Here is a 17,385-nt window from a genome sequence, read left to right as displayed (position 1 = left end):
CCCGGCCACACCTACCCGAGCCCCGCCCCGCGGTGCAACTCCGCCGTGGCCTGCGGGTGGGCGGGCGGCAGTCGCGTCGCCCGCACCCCGCGCAGCCTTCACCTTGCCGGCATTGGCTCTTACCCACACGGGGCTGGGGGTTTGGAGCGGATTTGTTTTTTTAAACATTTTCCAGCAGACCACATCCCCGCCCCCCCGCTGGCTGTCCCCCGCCCCCCGCACATATACCCTGCACACACGCACGCACACACACACACACCCGGCGCGCACAGACACACGCTCCCTCCCTCCGCGCTCTACCCCTCGCCCGCCCGCCGCGCACGCAGCCGGCCCCGGCTCCCGGCGCCCCGCGCCCCGCGCCCCGCCACCGCCGCCGCCGAGCAAAGCCGGGCTGGGCTTGGAGCTGCTCATGGAGAAAGTGCCAGGCGAGATGGAGATCGAGCGCAGGGAGCGGAGCGAGGAGCTGTCCGAGGCGGAGAGGAAGGCGGTGCAGGCTATGTGGGCCCGGCTCTATGCCAACTGCGAGGACGTGGGGGTGGCCATCCTGGTGAGGTAGGTGTCGCCCGGCCCGGCCGGGCCCTGGGCAGGGAGGGCGGCAGCGGCTCCGGGCAGAGGAGGGCTGGGCCCGGGTCCGAGCTCCAGCGCCACCTCCCCAGCCGCGAATGGGGCCGGTCCGAGGTCGGCGGGGCAGGCGGCATGGGGCGCCTTGGGGTGAACGAAGCCTGGGTTGAGCCTTCCCTGGCTCCGGCGCGGTGCTCACCAGGATCTAGGAACCAGATGCAGGAGAGCACCTCGGTCCCCCTCCTCTGCCCGGCCTCAGAACTCCTTGCTCAGCCAGCCACCCCAGACACCCAGCCAAACTGTCAGACACACACATTTTTCTGGCCTTTCAAAGGTAGTAGCAGGGGCTCCCCATTTTAGAGATGGGAAAACCGAGGCTCAGCCAAGAAGGGGGACAAAGAGGAGCAGAACCCTGTCTCCAGCTCAGCAGCTTGCGGGATTCAAAGCCTCTTGGAAGAACAGAGAGCAAAGAGCAGAGGTTGAGAAAGAGGAGAGCGCGGGGGGCCAGTGTTCCCAGCTGCCCCCTTCCCGCTGGAGGGCACGGGCCAGCAGGAGCGCCCAGGGCAGGCACAGGTGAGTGGAGAAGCAAACAGTCCCCTAGGATACAATCCCTGCTGAGTTTGGAGGGTGAGGGGAAGAAGAGAGAAGCTTCAGGAGACAGGGCCTAACCCTAAAACCTCCCACCTAGGGAGGAAATGCAGTGGCTTGGGCTTAGGGGTCATTCAGGCACTACATGCCCCCAAGAGACCCACAAACACAGAGCGCCCCGTTCTTCACACACCTAGGCTTAGAGCACACACACCATCCTCATAGAGGCGATGTGTCCAAGTCTCGAAAGCTAGTCACTGACTCTAGCTACAAATCCATGCTCTCTTTCCACATGTGCTGGTCCCTGGGGGTGCAGGCAGAGGAGCCCCAGACCATGCTCACCCTCAAGCCCCTCTTCTTGGCAGAGGAAAGCGGTCAAATCTAGGACAGAGCAGGGCAACCTTGTCATGTGCAGACGGGGTGAAGCCTCGCTCTGGAAGGGCAGCTTTAGTGCATCCCTGACTACCAGGCCTGCTCCATCTCCAGCTTCTCCCTGTGGCCTCTCCCAAGCCTGGGACCTACCCAGCTCCACCATGATATGCCCTGATTCCAACTCAGAGGCAGATTTTGGAGGAAAAAGAGCAGGAAGCACTTCTAAGGAGTTAGAGGAGCGCTCCTGAGGAGGGGGCAGCTATCTCAGCAGCCCCCAAGCCCAGAAACACAGTCGGGAGTGGCAGGAAGCTAAGAGGGACATTGGGATACTAGGGCCTCAGACGCTCGGAACCACCAATCCCCACAGGTGCTGGCACCCACACAAGCACATTGTGGGTAGCAGAGCCGCAGACGTGCCAGACTGCATCCTCGGAGGGTGCCGTCAGCCGTGTGTCAGCACCTGCAGCCCACCGGCCTTGCATGCGTCTGGCACACTCATGGGTCACCATGAAGAAGCGAGGCAGGGTCCTCAGGACCTTGGAGGTTTTGTGTCCCAACCCCTGCCAGGTACCTGTGCGGATACGTGGAGGAAGTGCTCACCGTCCACATCACGGGACACCATTGAACCTCCCCAGGAAGGGGACCAGGGTAGGGCAGATGCCAAGGGAGAAACGAAACACCGAGGCCAGGGCCATGTCTGGGCAGTCCGAGTTTTCAGCAAGGATTTCTTTCTCTCTCTACACCCCTCTTCCAGTTCCCCACTCCTGTCTCTTAGAGGGGCCTGGGCCTGGGCTGGGGGAGGTCATTACCAATGCACTCAGTGCCCAGAGTAACCCCTCACCACTCTGACTCCACTTCTTTGTGGACTAGAGCCCAGCCCCAGGACAGCCTGGCCCAGCTTTGTCTCAGCCACTCCCTGCCAGCCCAAGCCCCACAGGGCCTTGCTTTCCTTTTTCTCTCCTCCTGTCTCTGTCCAGGGCCTGGTCAGTGGGGGAAGGGGAAGAAAGGGGGATAAGGGCTCCTGAAGGTCCCTTCTCAGATCCTGGGCCCGTCAGTCTTGACACAGCGCCCTGTCTTCCCACACACAACATACACATCCTCAAGGTCAAGACCCCAGCTGCAGCCCTCTGGCCAGCACTCTCACCTCTGCCCTCCCCACTGCGCCAGGCCAGCACCCTCAGCCCTTATGAGCCTGCAGGGCAGGAAGGAGGCAGCTGCACTTCCACACCCCCAACCTGGAGAAGTTGCCACATTGGTGGGGGTGGAGGAGGCGTTGCTTTTGAGCCTGAGGCAGACCCCACACTTCCATTCCCTGCCAGGGAGGAGACCAAGAGGGAACACCCACCCTCCCTCCTGGTTGTAACTCTGACACCTTCCTCCTCACACTCAGACAGGCCTATTTCAGGCTCTCTTGGAAGCCCAGATGCCTCTGGGAGCTGAGAAACTCCCCAGGGCTGGCTGTGGAGGCTCCTCCCTGGCAGCACAGGCTGAGACCGGGAGGGTCTCAGGTGGAAACACCGCAGAGCCAGGAGGAAGGAGCCAGGCACATGGGCCCCAGGGGCCACAGAACCGTGGAGGGTCTGGGTGGGGACTCCCTGAGACTGTCATTCCTCAGGGCCACAACCCGGTGGTGGGTGTTGAGGCCGGAGACACCTGGTTACCAGGCCATGATCCCCTGGCACAGCTGTCTCTCCAGGCAGTGTAGGGAAACTGTCAAAGCGGGCCTGCCTGGGCCCCTTCCTGGCGCTGCCATCTACTTTGTTGGGCAATCTTGGACATCAATTCCTAATTCATAGGATGGGGATTAAAAAGTGCCTACCTCAGGAGAGAATTGCAAGGATTCGTGAGATCATACAGTAAGTGCTCAATAAATGTTCCCTGTTGTTTCCTCATCAGTAAAATAGAGGTAATACCCGCTTAGCTGTGGCAATTAAATACAATAACAGGCCGGGCACCGTGGCTCACACCTGTAATCCCAGCACTTTGTGAGGCCGAGGCAGACAGATCACCGGAGGTCAGGAGTTCGACACCAGCCTGGCCAGCATGGCGAAACCCCGTCTCTACTAAAAACACAAAAATTAGCCGGGTGTGGTGGCGGGCACCTGTAATCCCAGCTAACTTTGTGAGGCTGAGACAGGAGAATCCCTTGAACCCAGGAGGCAGAGGTTGCAGTGAGCCAAGATTGCACCAGTGCACTGCAGCCTGGGCAACAGAGTAAGATTCTGTCTCAAGAAAGAAAGAAAGAAAGAGAGAGAGAAAGAGAAAGACAGAGAGAGAAAGAAAGAAGAAAGAAAAGAAAAAAGGTACAATAACATTGTAACACAGCAGGCAAATATATATATCATTGTTATTATTTTGTCAGGGTCTTGCTCTGTCACCCAAGCTGGAGTACGGTGGCGCCATCATGGCTCATGGCAGCCTCCAATCCTGGGCTCGTGATGAGATCGGATCTTCCTGCTGCAGCCTCCCAAGTAGCTAGGACTACAGATGGGCACCACCACACCCAGCCAATTTTTTTCTTTTTTTCTGGAGACAGGATCTCACTATGTTGCCCAGGCTGGTCTCAAACTCCTGGCCTCAAGTGATCTTCCTGCCTTGGCCTCCCAAAGTTCTACAGGCATGAGCCACCACACCTGACCTTTTATTATTATTATTATCATTATTTCTTTGGATTCAGCGTCTCACTCTGTCACCCAGGCTGGAGTGCAATGGCACAATCTTGGCTCCCTGCAGCCTTGGCCTCCCGGGTTCAAGTGATCCTCCCACTTTAGGCCCCTGAGTAGCTGGAATCAAAGGTGTGTGCCACCACACCTGGCTAATTTTTTGTATTTTGTAGAGACAGGGTTTGCCACATTGCCCAGGCTGGTCTCAAATGCCTGAGCTCAAGCAATCCACCCGCCTCGGCCTCATAAAGTGCTAGGATTATAGGCGTGAGCCACCGTGCCCGGCCATATCATTATTTTTTATTGCAATTGTAAAACCTCCAAAGTCTGAGATGCTTGTTTAAGTCCAAATTGGGTTTTTCACATTTGTCCCTCATTACAGTGCTTCTCCAGAAAATTCAATGTATTTTCAGACTCGTCGCCTCACGTGTCCTCACCCGTGTATCCATGAAGCAGTGAGCGGGGGCCCTCCTCTTGCCCTTCTGCAAACAGGGAGCTTGTGAAGCGGTTTGCCCAAGGTCACAGTTGGCCTCTGAGAGGGGCCCTCCTGAGTCTCCACACAGACTGTGCCCTGGTCACTGTGCAAACTTCCCCGCCAATAGCAGTTCCACCAGCAGCAGGGATGACCCGGCCAGATGCCCTCTCCGCATCTGTTCCAGCCCTCACATCTGAGACTCGACTCCTGGCCAAAGGGCTACTTCCGCAAATTATCAGCTCTCTCTGATCGCAAAGGGGACACACGAAGGGGCAGAACAACCTGGAAGAACAGGTCCAGGCCACTCCATACATTTTCTGGGGATTCACTTAAGTTATTTAAGTTCTGATTGAGTCGGTGCCCATGTCTCACATGACATCCAGCCCCGACAGGGAGGGGAGGTGAAAAAGTCATTGTCGGCCGGGCGTGGTGGCTCACACCTGTAATCCCAGCACTTTGGGAGGCTGAGGCAGGCAGATCGCCTGAGGTCAGGAATTCGAGACCAGCCTGGCCAACATGGTGAAACCCTGTCTCTACTAAAAACACAAAAAATTAGCTAGCCGGGCGTGGTGATGGATGCCTGTAGTCCCAGCTACTCAGGAAGCTGAGGCAAGAGACTCACTTGAACCCAGGAGGCAGAGGTTGCAGTGAGCCAAGATTGCACCACCACACTCCAGCCTGGATGACAGAGTGAGACTCCATCTCAAAAAAAAAAAAAAAAAGCCATTGTCATTTTTCACACTGCAGGGCCCCAGCTAGGGCAGGGGGTCAGAGGGTGCATGAGAGCCTTGGGATCCAGTCTGACACGCTGGAAGGAGGGCAGGGAAGGTCACCTGAGTAGTGCCAATGGCCTCAGGGGCAAAGCATTTCCCCTGGGCCAGCCTGCTCCAGGTAAGGCATGTCTGACACAGGAAAAGGGTAGTAGAAAGGAATGTGGCTCACCCGAGGAACACTTTCCCAACAGTAAGTAAAGCCACTGAGCCAGGACAGGGATGATGTGAGTATAGTGGGGAATGTGGACATGAGTTTGAAGAAGCGGGTGGGGGACAGTTCAGAAGTCTGGAATGCCCGGTTAAGGAGTTTCACTTTGGCAGACAATAGGGAGCCATTGAATGTTTTTGAGCATAAGCATGACTTCATGAGAGCAGTATTTTGGGAGAGTCAGAACAATTTCAGTCCAACTAGAGAGGATTTAATTTCAGATCAACTCATGATTCCAGAACCTGAGTTCTTACCCTCTCGGCTATGACTAGAGCAGGGCTTGAAGGGGGTGTAGAGTTTGGGAAGGAAGCAAGAAGCGAGGAAGACAGAGGCCTAGGAGATGAAGCCGCCAGCCTGAGCAAGCCTGGCAGATAGACATGGCCAGACTTGGTAGGGGCGAGCCGGCTTGGCCAGAGGGAGGAGGGTCTATGCTGAGGTCTACTGATGGTAGTGAAAACAGTGACGGTGCGGGGGTGGGGGCACTGCGGTCCACTTCTTCAGCCCCCACTATCCTGGCAGCTTCAGGGTGGGCCCGAGGCAGCCTCCAGCTTCAGCGACCACCCCTGTTCCTCTTGCCAGGTTCTTTGTGAACTTCCCCTCAGCCAAGCAGTACTTCAGCCAGTTCAAGCACATGGAGGATCCCCTGGAGATGGAGCGGAGCCCCCAGCTGCGGAAGCACGCCTGCCGAGTCATGGGGGCCCTCAACACTGTCGTGGAGAACCTGCATGACCCCGACAAGGTGTCCTCTGTGCTCGCCCTTGTGGGGAAAGCCCACGCCCTCAAGCACAAGGTGGAACCGGTGTACTTCAAGGTATGCGCCCCCATCTGCTGCAGAGCCCCCACCGCCCACGCGTCATGGCCATCTGCAGCTCGCAGGCTCTGCGACGGCTCTCTGGAGCAACAGAGGTGATCCCCGGAGTGGCTGCGAGAGGGAGGGGCAGTGCCCGGCAGCAGGATGGAGGGGCTGGGTCCAGGGCAACCCTTGTCCTGAGAGCACTGGGTTCCCAAAGCTGCCAGACTGTTGCGTTAGGAATGATCCTCTCGGCCACACGTGGGGCGGAGGGGCCTGGGGGTTGCAGGACGCAGGGCGCCCGGGTGTTCACTCCCCCTTCCTCCCTTCGCCCCCAGATCCTCTCTGGGGTCATTCTGGAGGTGGTCGCCGAGGAATTTGCCAGTGACTTCCCACCTGAGACGCAGAGAGCCTGGGCCAAGCTGCGTGGCCTCATCTACAGCCACGTGACCGCTGCCTACAAGGAAGTGGGCTGGGTGCAGCAGGTCCCCAACGCCACCACGTGAGGAGGCGGGCGAGGGTGGGCTGGGCAGCCTCCCCGCCATGTCCTCTGCTGTCCCCGAGGTCTCCCATATCTCCTGAGGCCCTGGGGCTGACCACCTGGGCAGGCACACTTGAGGCAGGCCAACCCTGGGGTCTGACATGTAAGAACAGGCATAATAGGAAAGGCCTTCAAGATGGCTCCCCTGTGACTTCAGGCTGCTCAGAGCCATGAGCCCTGAGCAAAAATCCTCCCAAAGAGCCTTCCCCTTCCCTAGAGCCAGGGAGAGCTCAGAGCACCCAAAGCCACAGCTGCCCAGGCAGAGAGGCGCCAGAGGCTCCTGGCGGTAAGGTCCGATCATCAGGCTCGGAGGCAGCCCAGGTCAGCCCAGCCACTTCCTCCCTGGGTGCCAATCACAAGGGGCTGTTTTTTCATCTCATGCCGACCAGTGCCGCTAAATGCCCTCTGCCTCAATAGGGCTAGAGCCCGGAGGATCACGAGGACACATACACACACACACATACCCCAGCCCACGAGGAAGCTACATGGGTGTCACTCACACGCACACGAGCAGGGGGATGTTTACTTCCAGGCTGACCTGGAGGCTGGGCTTCCAGTTCTGGGCCCAGGAGGTGGCTCAAGGAGGGTGGCCGCCCTGTGTGACTCCTGCTGACTCGGAGCGTGAGGGGAGGGCTAGCCCCCAGACGTGGCGGTTGGGAACACTCGGCCTCCCTGGGCCCCCAAGGGGAGGCTGACTCTGGGAGCTGAATGGAGAGGCGGAGGCAGGGCTGGAGTAGGAAGGAGCGAGAGGAGCGGAGGCGGGAATGGGAAGCAGAGGTCAGCCAGCAGCCCGGGACACGCGTGGTAGAGAAACATTCCCAGCAGTTTCCCATGGAAAAGGCGGCGTCTCCCGCCGGGCTCTGCACGGGCCCCCAAGACTGCCGGCCCTTCTGTTCACAGGCACAGCTCCTGGAGGAGGTCCCCTGAGGGCAGCTGGGGACGCCAGGCCTCCTGCCCTTCCTGCTGCTGACCACACTGGCCCCGGGCTGGCTCCTGCTCCCCTCCCCCCTCTCCCGTCAGCACCACCCCAAGAGAGTGGAGTCCTCGGGAACTGCTGGCTGGAGCCAAGCCAACTCCAGATGTGCACAGCTGGGCCCTGGCCTGCCTGAGACCTGGGAGTCAATGGGAAACAAGCAGATGTTGGCCCACCAGAGGAGGGCACTGGCAGGGCGTGGAGAGCAGTGGTTGCCCCCTCACCCCCCACCAGCGGTCACCCAGAGGGTCCAGGGAAAAGACAGGGGAAGAGAAGGGGAGGGGGCTTGCCTGCCCTCCCACCCCTCTCCCCACGCAGGCTCTGCTGCCAAAGATGAGTTTGTTTACAGCCAGGACACAAGACTTCCTGCTTCCAGAGAAAAGGGCTTTTTTACAAGGGCCAAGAGAGACTGGAAAGAGAGCTGGCTGGGCGTGAGCCCCAGTGAATCAAAAACACATGGCCCAAGTTCCCCAGCACGCTGCCCGTCCTGCCCTCCCCACCCTGCCCTAGGGACTAAGATCTCTCCAAACCCCAAACATTTTGAAACGGCCGAAGTCTCCTCCTCCGCCCACTTCTGCTCCTTGTGGACTGAATGGAGATGGGCTACCGTGGAAACTGGCACCCCATGGGGGTTTCTCCCAGCTGTCAGGTGGTGGGGTGGTCCCCTCATCCCTTTACACCCTCTAGCCCACCCCTAGTGTCCCTGGCCTGAGCCTGCAGAGCCTCCCTGCTGCCAGGGTCCCCATGGGCTTGAGGGTAGGATGGAGTTACAGAGTAGAGTCCTAGAAGGCCCTCGCCCAACTTCTCTTATCAGGGAAGCAGGGGTGGGCCAGGCGCCACTGTTTATTGAGCCGTCTCTGCTCCAGGGTGTGCGCCTTTGCGTGGGTGGGGTGGGGGGGGGCGCAATGACTGCAGGGGGCGCTGTGTGTACTGAGAATACGAGAATACAGATGGGTGGCCTGAGGAGGGACGAGACAGGCCGGACAGAATGCGCCACGTTTCAGAATTAATGGAAAAAGAGCTCACATTGGTATCGTGCTTTGCAGTTTGTGAAACACTTTTTTACCCAGTTTATGTCACAAGACAGACATTATTCACATTTTAGAGAAAAAGATCCGGAGCTCCCATGGGCCAGTAGACTTGCCTGAGATCACACAGCACGTTCGTAGCAGGACGGAGACTAGAACTTGGGTCTCACGGTTGCTTTCAACTGCACTGTGCCGGATCTCTTGGCAGGAAGTGAGCCTCGCCAGCCCCAGGTCCTCCCCCTTTCCCCCGAGGGTCCTTCCCTGCCTCTGGTAACGTTTGTCCTTCCCTTCCTATCTCGTCCACAGCCCACCGGCCACACTGCCCTCTTCGGGGCCATAGGACCCCTCCCTCCACCCCCCTCCCTGGCAGCACCTCGAGCAGAAGGCCGAGTTCTGAAGACCCTCCTTGACGCTCCATTTCTGGGTGCCAAGGAAGCTGGAGGAATCCCTGACTCAACTTCCCCGAAGGAGGCCTCTGTGGCGGCCAAGGTCCCCCCCCCTGGAGCTGCCGGGAGGCGGCGCTGGCTGCCTGGATGCTGACCCCAGCGCGGCGGGCAGAGCGGGGCCCACTCTTCTTAGCTTTTCTACTCACTGTTAGAGAGAGACCTAGCTGAGCGGCTGGCAGGAAGCGGGACGGGTCTAGGAGTCCCTTAGGGAATAAACCAGCCCCGTTTCTATCAGCCTGGCCAGCATGCAGGTCTCCACATCACCATCTAGAGTATCACGCACACATCTACCATATATACAGATATATTCTATATACGAGCTATATATAAATATATATACATATATATATATACACACATACATATCTAGAATGTGTATCCGCGGTGCCCAGAAGCCTCGGTTTGGCCCACCTGTGAGTGGGGCAGGGAGGGGTTCCGGTTGTGCAGAGAACAGAGTGTTCTGGCAAAGAGGAAATCCCACAGCAGCGCAGAGGACCTGGGCCTGGAGGGGCAGGGCTGGGGCAACCCGGCTTGGCGGCAAAGCCCAGCCCCTTCTCAGACCAGCTCCCCACATTCCTGAATTCCACTTCCAGGCAGAAAGGAGTGGGCTCCCCCTACTCCCTCAGAGGAACTGACTCACCGGCTGTCCTAGAATGGGCAGGGGCAGAGCGAAGTTCTGGGTGGGATGACCGCACTGGGGGAGGGGCCTCAGTCCAGAAACCTCGACCGCCAGCTCCACCTGCCTTGGCCACCAGGGCAGCCCCCGGGGGATCCGGGCTGCTGGGCAGCAGGTCGGCGGGACCACATGCCTGGGTCTCACCCTCAGCTCCGAGGGCCGAGGGCTTTCCCCACCCCACCCTCCTCCTGGCCGGCAGTCGGCCCTGTCTATTCATCTGCGTCAGGCTTGCCAGGGGGGCCCCCCGTGTGTGCCCCTTGGTCACGTGTGTCGTCTTCAAGGATGTTTTGCTGCTGTGGCTCCTGCTGTGTCCCCTCCTGGCCCATCCTCATCCTCATCCTCATCCTCATCTGTGCAACCGCCCGTCCTCCTTTTCTAGTTTCTGATGTTTGTAACCAGACCCAGCTGTGTCATTAAACAGACCCGTTCTTGCTGTACCTGTGCACACTCGTGCAGTCTCTTCCTGCCACCTTCCCTCACCTCTGTCCCCCATCCCTGGTTCTGGACGCAGGCCTTTTTCCTGAAAGTCCTCCCCTGACCTCCCACACCAAGGGCGCCCCATCCCCTGTCCCACACCAAGGGCGCCCCATCCCCTGTCCCACACCAAGGGCGCCCCATCCCCTGTCCCACACCAAGGGCGCCCATCCCCTCTCCCACACCAAGGGCGCCCATCCCCTCTCCCACACCAAGGGCACCCCATCCCCTGTCCCACACCAAGGGCGCCCCATCCCCTGTCCCACACCAAGGGCGCCCCATCCCCTGTCCCACACCAAGGGCGCCCATCCCCTCTCCCACACCAAGGGCGCCCATCCCCTCTCCCACACCAAGGGCGCCCATCCCCTCTCCCACACCAAGGGCACCCCATCCCCTGTCCCACACCAAGGGCGCCCCATCCCCTGTCCCACACCAAGGGCGCCCCATCCCCTGTCCCACACCAAGGGCGCCCATCCCCTCTCCCACACCAAGGGCACCCCATCCCCTGTCCCACACCAAGGGCACCCCATCCCCTCTCCCACACCAAGGGCGCCCCACCCCCTGTCCCACACCAAGGGTGCCCCATCCCCTGTCCCACACCAAGGGCGCCCCATCCCCTGTGTCTCACCTTTGGCTCCCCCTGGGCTTCTCTCTAAATTGGGGATTAAGATTGCTGTGGGTTCCTCACCTGGTTCATCAGGAACGCAGGGCTGGAAACCGGAACTGGGGTTTTGTGGGGGTTGGGGGAGGTCAGCCTTGTTAAAAGGTCAGGAGGCAAGGCCGGGCACGGTGCCTCACACCTGTAATCTTAGCACTTTGGGAGGCCGAGGTGGGCAGATCACTTGAGGTCAGGAGATCAAGACCATCCTGGCCAACATGGTGAAACCGCATCACTACTAAAAATACAAAAATTAGCCAGGCGTGGCGGCGCGTGCCTGTAGTCCCGCTACTCAAGAGGCCGAGGCAGGAGAATCGCTTGAACCCAGGAGGAGGAGGTTGCAGTGAGCCGAGATCGCGCCACTGCACTCCAGCCTGGGCAACAGAGCAACACTCAGTCTAAAAAAAAAAAAAAAAAAAAACAAGGCCGGGTGTGGTGGCTGACGCCTATAATCCCAGCACTTTGGGAGGCTGAGGCGGGCAGATCACGAAGTCAGGAGATCGAGACCATCCTGGCTAACACGGTGAAACCCCGTCTCTACTAAAAATACAAAAAATTAGCCGGGCGTGGTGGTGGGCACCTGTAGTCCCAGCTACTTGGGAGGCTGAGGCAGGAGAATGGCGTGAACCCGGGAGGCGGAGCTTGCAGTGAGCCGAGATCTGGCCACTGCACTCCAGCCTGGGGGACAGAGCGAGACTCCGTCTTAAAAAAAAAAAAAAAAGTCAGGAGGTTTTTAAGATTTGGTTCTGGAAATCTCCTCCCAGCAAGGGTACAATAGAGATGAAGGAATCAGAGGCGAGATATCCAGACAGAAGGCAGAAGGGCCCTGTTTGTCCCAGTGCTTTAGTGATAGATCCAAGGATTGAACCTTGAACCTTGACCTTCTTTTATTTATTTATTTATTTATTTATTTTGAGACGGAGTTTTGCTGTTGTTGCTCAGGCTGGAGTGCAATGGCACAATCTCAGCTCACCGCAACCTCTGCCTCCTGGGTTCAAGCAATTCTCTTGCCTCAGCCTCCCAAGTAGCTGGGATTACAAGCATGTGCCACCACGCCCGGCTAATTTTTGTATTTTTTAGCAGAGACGGGGTTTCAGCATGTTGGCCACGATGGTCTTGATCTCCTGACTTCAGGTGATCTGCCCACCTCGGCCTCCCAAAGTGCTGGGATTATAGGCGTGAGCCACCGTGCCTGGCCTGAACCTTGACCTTCTACACCTGAACACCGGAGGCTGCGCACAGGCAAAGCTGAGGGCCCGGCCCTGCTGCTCAAGTTACATGCGGTGGATCAGCCCTTGGGTGTTTGAGAAAGGAAGCCTGCTTTCATCAGCCTTAAACCCCCAACACCTTCCCTGAGCTCTCAGCTCCCAGACCCCTTCCTCAGCCTTCTATCCCTCACCCCATAGTCTGCTGGGTCAGGCCTGCCCAGCCCCCACCCGACGATGGAGGCGGCAGCAGCAGCAGCTCCCTGAGAAGGGACCAGGAGGTCACCAGCCCCGGGTGGGCTGCAGGAGAAGCAGGAAACAGCCTCTGCCCCTTGGGAGTCCTGCGGGCTGCCTGGGAAGACTCAGCTGACACGCAGGAAGAGTCTTGTCTCCCAGACCATGAACTCCTTGAGTGCAGCCTCCGCCTTTGTCTCCTGGGCCTGGCACAGGGGAGGAACTAAGTAGAAATCCAAAGAATCAATAAATAAACACTCTTAGAAAGCAAGACAAATACCCGGCACAGGCCAAGAGTGAGCTGTGTGAACTAAAACAGTGCAGGGCAGAGAGGACAGTGCGGGCCCCGCCTTTCCAGGGAGGCAATGCCAAAAGACAGCGTGCTGGCTCTGGGCCCACACTCCATCTCTCACTGCTATGTGACCTTGGGCAAGTCACGCAGCCTTTCTGAGCCACAGTCACCTCTAACTTATGCGGTCTCTTCCTGCCTCATGTTCACTGCAGGAGTGAACATGAAGCCTGCCTTGCAAGGCAGGTACGAGGAGGAGGAGGATGGATGCCACGGTGCAGGGGACAGTGACTGTCAGGCCATCAGGGCCACGTCGGAAGGCAAAGCAAAAGAAATAGAAGGAACCAGCTGGGCGCGGTGGCTCATGCCTGTAATACCAGCACTTTGGGAGGCCGAGGCAGGTGGATCACTTGAGGTCAGGAGTTCCAGACCAGCCTTGCCAACATGGTGAAACCGTGTCTCTACTGAAACCCTGTCTCTACTAAAAATACAAAAATTAGCCAGGTGTGATGGCGGGCGCCTGTAATCCCAGCTACTCAGGAGGCTGAGGGAGGAGAACACTTGAACTCAGGAGGCGGAGGTTGCAGTGAGCCGAGATCACGCCATTGCACTCCAGCCTGGGCGACAGAATGAGACTCCGTCTCAAAAAAAAAAAAAAAGAAAAGAAAGAAAAGAAAAAGGAAAATAAAAGAGGCTGGGCATGGTGGCTCACGCCTGTAATCTCAGCACTTTGGGAGGCTGAGGCAGGAGGATCACGAAGTCAGGAGTTCGAGACCAGCCTGGCCAACATGGCGAAACCCCGTCTCTACTAAAAATACAAAAATTAGCCGGGCGTGGTGGCAGGCACCTGTAATCCCAGCTACTTGGGAGGCTGAGGCAGGAGAATCACTTGAACTCAGGAGGCGGAGGTTGCAGTGAGCCGAGATTGTGCCATTGCACTCCAGCCTGGGCAACAAGAGCAAGACTCTGTCTCAAAAAAAAAAAAAAAGAAAGAAAGAAAGAAAGAAAAGAAAAGAAATAGAAGGAACCCAGGAGAGCTTCTAAGTCCTGGGCCCAGGGCCCCTGGTGGGCCCAGGCAAGCCAGAGCTGGAACCGGAGCCAATGGGGATCACAGAGCCATGGGCCGTAGGGACTATCAGAGGAAAAGGGGCATCTGAGGTCGGGGATGAGGGAGACCATCAGGGAAGAAAGGCCCCCCTCCTCATTTCATACCACTTGGCTTGAGAATGGTGAAGGGGCTTCTGAACTCATCAAAACTGGAATCCTTCGAGAACGTGGCCCTTCTGGAAGGTTCTTCCTGCTCTCCATTCCCAATAGAGAGGACACTGGCAATTAGCGAATCAGCCAGACCCGGGCTGGGGATGCTACTTGGACCTGGGACAAACAGGATACCCCAGAGGCCTTGCTGGGGGAAGGTGTGGTATTCTGGGTGGGCTATGCCTGGGTGCAGGGGACTAGTGGGTAAGGAGCAACGTCTCGGCTTTGGTTTTGTTCTCTACACCCAGAGTTAGCTATCTCGCCCAGGAGCTGAGCAAGTGGGTCAGCTCCCCGGGCGAGCTGGGGCTGTGAGCGACGTGGGTGTCACGAACCCAGGTGCGCGTCACGAACCCAGGTGCGCGATGGCTTCTTCCCTGGCAAAACGGTCCTGGCGGCGCAGCCCCACAGCGTCCCCTGCTGGCCGCGGAGGGATCCTCACCCGGGAGCCGCCTCCTGCGCCGCGGATCCCGTTACCTTCCTGGGGTGACCACTTGCTCCCTCACTTTCGGGAGCTGCAGCCGCGCTGCAGCCTGAGACCAAGGAAGCTGGAGGAATCCCTTCCCAGTTTATTTGCAGGAGAAGGAAGTGGGGGATTCTCTGTGCAGCCTTGTACACACTCAGGAAAATGTCACCCCCATAGTTGGAACCAAGTGGAAAAAGTTAATAAATGGTCAATTTTTTTTTTAAAGAACGCCTGTAATCCCAGCACTTTGGGAGGCCGAGGTGGGAGAATTGCCTGAGCACAGGAGGTCCAGGCTACAGTGAGCTGTGATCGTGCTACTGCACTCTAGCCTGGGCAATAGAACAAGACCCCATCTCAAAACATAAAATAAAGTAAAATGATTTTATCTGGGCCGGGCGCAGTGGCTCGCCCCTGTAATCCCAGCACTTTGGGAGGCCTAGGCAGGAAAATCATGAGGTCAGCAGATCAAGACCATCCTGGCTAACACGGCGAAACCCTGTCTCGACTAAAAATACAAAAATTAGCCAGGTGTGGTGGCACAAGCCTGTAGTCCCAGCTACTGGGGAGGCTGAGGCAGGAGAATCGCTTGAACCCGGGAAGGGGAGGTTGCAGTGAGCTGAGATCATGACACTGCACTCCAGCCTGGGCGACAGAGCGAGACTCCATCTCAAAAACAAAAAAGTAAAATCAATTTTTCTTCATCATTGATATTTTTGTTTTAACATTGATTTTTTTAAGTATTGTATTTCTATATTATTTCTCTTGATTACTAGGCCCCTTAAATTTGGGGCCCCAGGCCAGCGCCTCACTCGCCGCACCCTATTCCAGGTTCTGTCTTATTGTAGTGTCTTATTGTAGCATGTTCATGGGACCTCAGCCAAAGAACACTCATTTTTAAATCTTATTTATTTATTTATTTGAGACACTGTCTGGCTCTGTTGCCCAGGCTGGAGTGCAGTGTCGCGATCACAGCTCACTGCAACCTCAAACTCCTGGGTTCAACCGATCCTCCCTCCTCAGCCTCCCAAAGTGCTGATATTATAGACATGAGCCACCGTGCCCAGCACACACTCCTCTTGACCTCCAGAGAGTCGCCCCCACCCACCCACAGGGCAGCAGGTTTCATAGTTGCTCATTGGATGCCTTTGGTAAAAGAATTGATTGCAGCAGAGTATGAGTTTGGACTTGGCCCTTAGGGCTGAAGACACTGGGGCAGGAGCTTTTGGTGGCAAGGAGCAAAGGCCTATTTGGGCTCCCAGAGTGAGGGTGGGGAGGCTGGGCATGGCGGCTCACGCCTGTAATTCCGGCACTTTGGGAGGCCTAGGCGGGAGGATCACCTGAGGTCAGCATTTTGAAACCAGCCTGACCAACATTGTGAAACCCGAGGTCAGGAGTTCGAGACCAGCCTGCCCAATATGGTGAAACCCGTCTCTACTAAAAATACAAAAAAATTAGCCAGGCGTGGTGGTGAGCGCCTGTAATTCCAGCTACTCAGGAGGCTGAGGCACGAGAATCACTTGAACCCAGGAGACAGAGGTTGCAGTGAGCCGAGATGGCACCAGGGCACTCCAACTTGGGCGACAGAGTGAGACTGTCTCAAAAAACAAAAAAAACAAAAACAAAAAACAAAGTGAGGGTGGGGAGTGCACAGTAAAGACATACTTGGAAATAAGGGAGTCCAGTCTCTGGGGATCAGGGAAAGCCACATGACCCAGCCTTGCTGGAAGGAGAGACCGGCGCAGCTGCCCAGGAGCCTGGGAACTGAACAGCAGACTAGGGGAAGGCAGCTCCCGGCCCAACCATCTCCTGACCCTCTGATAATTATCAGGGCCCCCATTGTCTTTTGCGCACCCCCACTGCAGCCTTAAGTCCCTGGGACACCACTCATGTTGGGCGGGCTTCTCCACTTTCCCTTCCTACCATCACAGAGTGACCAGCTCTCAATCTCCTCTGTGAAAAAACGCTGTAGAAACACTGTTGGATCCAGCCTTTCTCAGCGGCTGGGGTGGACAAAGCTCTCATTGGAGGCCACCCTGTAAGCCTGCCTGGGGCCCACCTGGGGTCTGATCAGCCCTGGCCATGTGGTCCAGAAACTGCCCCCTACTACCGCACCAGTACCGAGGTCCCATTTCACTATTTCATGGGGGAAGAACGGAGACATCATCCCCGGGGTCTCACTCTGTCGCCCAGGCTGGAGTAAAGTGGCGAAATCTCGGCTCACTGTAACCTCCACTTCCTGGGCTCAAGCAATCCTCCCACCTCAGTCTCCCAAGTAGCTGGGACTACAGGCACGCGGCACCATGCCCGGCTCATTTTTGTGTTTTTTTGTAGAGATGGGTTTTTGCTGTGTTGCCCAGGCTGGTCTTGAACTACTGGGCTCAAGCAATCCACCCTCCTCGGCCTCCCAAAGTGCTGGGACTACAGATGTGAGCCACTGTGCCCGGCAGTTTTAACTTCTTGATCATAGGTCCTCTCTGCCCCCACCCCACAGCAACCAGTTGCAGTCCTACCAGCCTGTCCGCCCGTCTTTATTTGTTCCTTCCACTGCCCTGGTTGCTTCAGGCCTAAGCCCGGGGTGGCCTCCCTGCCTTCCCCAGTCCATCCTGCACAGGCCGCCAGCTCTGTGGCCACCACTGCTCCTGTTCCAGGATCTCCAGTGGCTCTAGGTCACCTCCCAAAGACAGTCCGAGTTCCTTAGCCATCGAGGGCCC

The 17,385-nt window shown here is 57.5% G+C and overlaps 1 protein-coding gene across 3 annotated transcripts; it reads left to right on the top strand.

Annotated features, from left to right (window-relative positions):
- Positions 1–23: 23 nt before the first annotated feature.
- Positions 24–10,531, top strand: CYGB (cytoglobin). 3 transcript variants are annotated; one of them, XM_054670712.2, is made up of 4 exons: positions 25–552; positions 6,220–6,451; positions 6,769–6,932; positions 7,872–9,272. In XM_054670712.2, exons 1-4 carry the CDS (start codon positions 410–412, stop codon positions 7,939–7,941), a joined length of 609 nt encoding a protein of 202 aa, XP_054526687.1. In that variant the 5' UTR covers positions 25–409; the 3' UTR covers positions 7,942–9,272. The 3 variants fall into 3 exon arrangements, with proteins under 3 accessions (XP_016788446.3, XP_054526687.1, XP_003953243.2); XM_003953194.6 differs by lacking the exon at positions 7,872–9,272 and adding an exon at positions 9,279–10,531 and having other exon boundaries at positions 34–552; XM_016932957.4 differs by lacking the exons at positions 6,769–6,932; positions 7,872–9,272 and adding an exon at positions 9,279–10,531 and having other exon boundaries at positions 24–552.
- The last annotated feature ends 6,854 nt before the right edge of the window (positions 10,532–17,385 follow it).

Source organism: Pan troglodytes, chromosome 19 (assembly GCF_028858775.2).
Source record: "Pan troglodytes isolate AG18354 chromosome 19, NHGRI_mPanTro3-v2.0_pri, whole genome shotgun sequence".
In the NCBI taxonomy this organism is placed as follows: domain Eukaryota; kingdom Metazoa; phylum Chordata; class Mammalia; order Primates; family Hominidae; genus Pan; species Pan troglodytes.
Note: the sequence above shows the minus strand (reverse complement) of the source record. Positions and strands in the feature narration are given on the sequence as shown.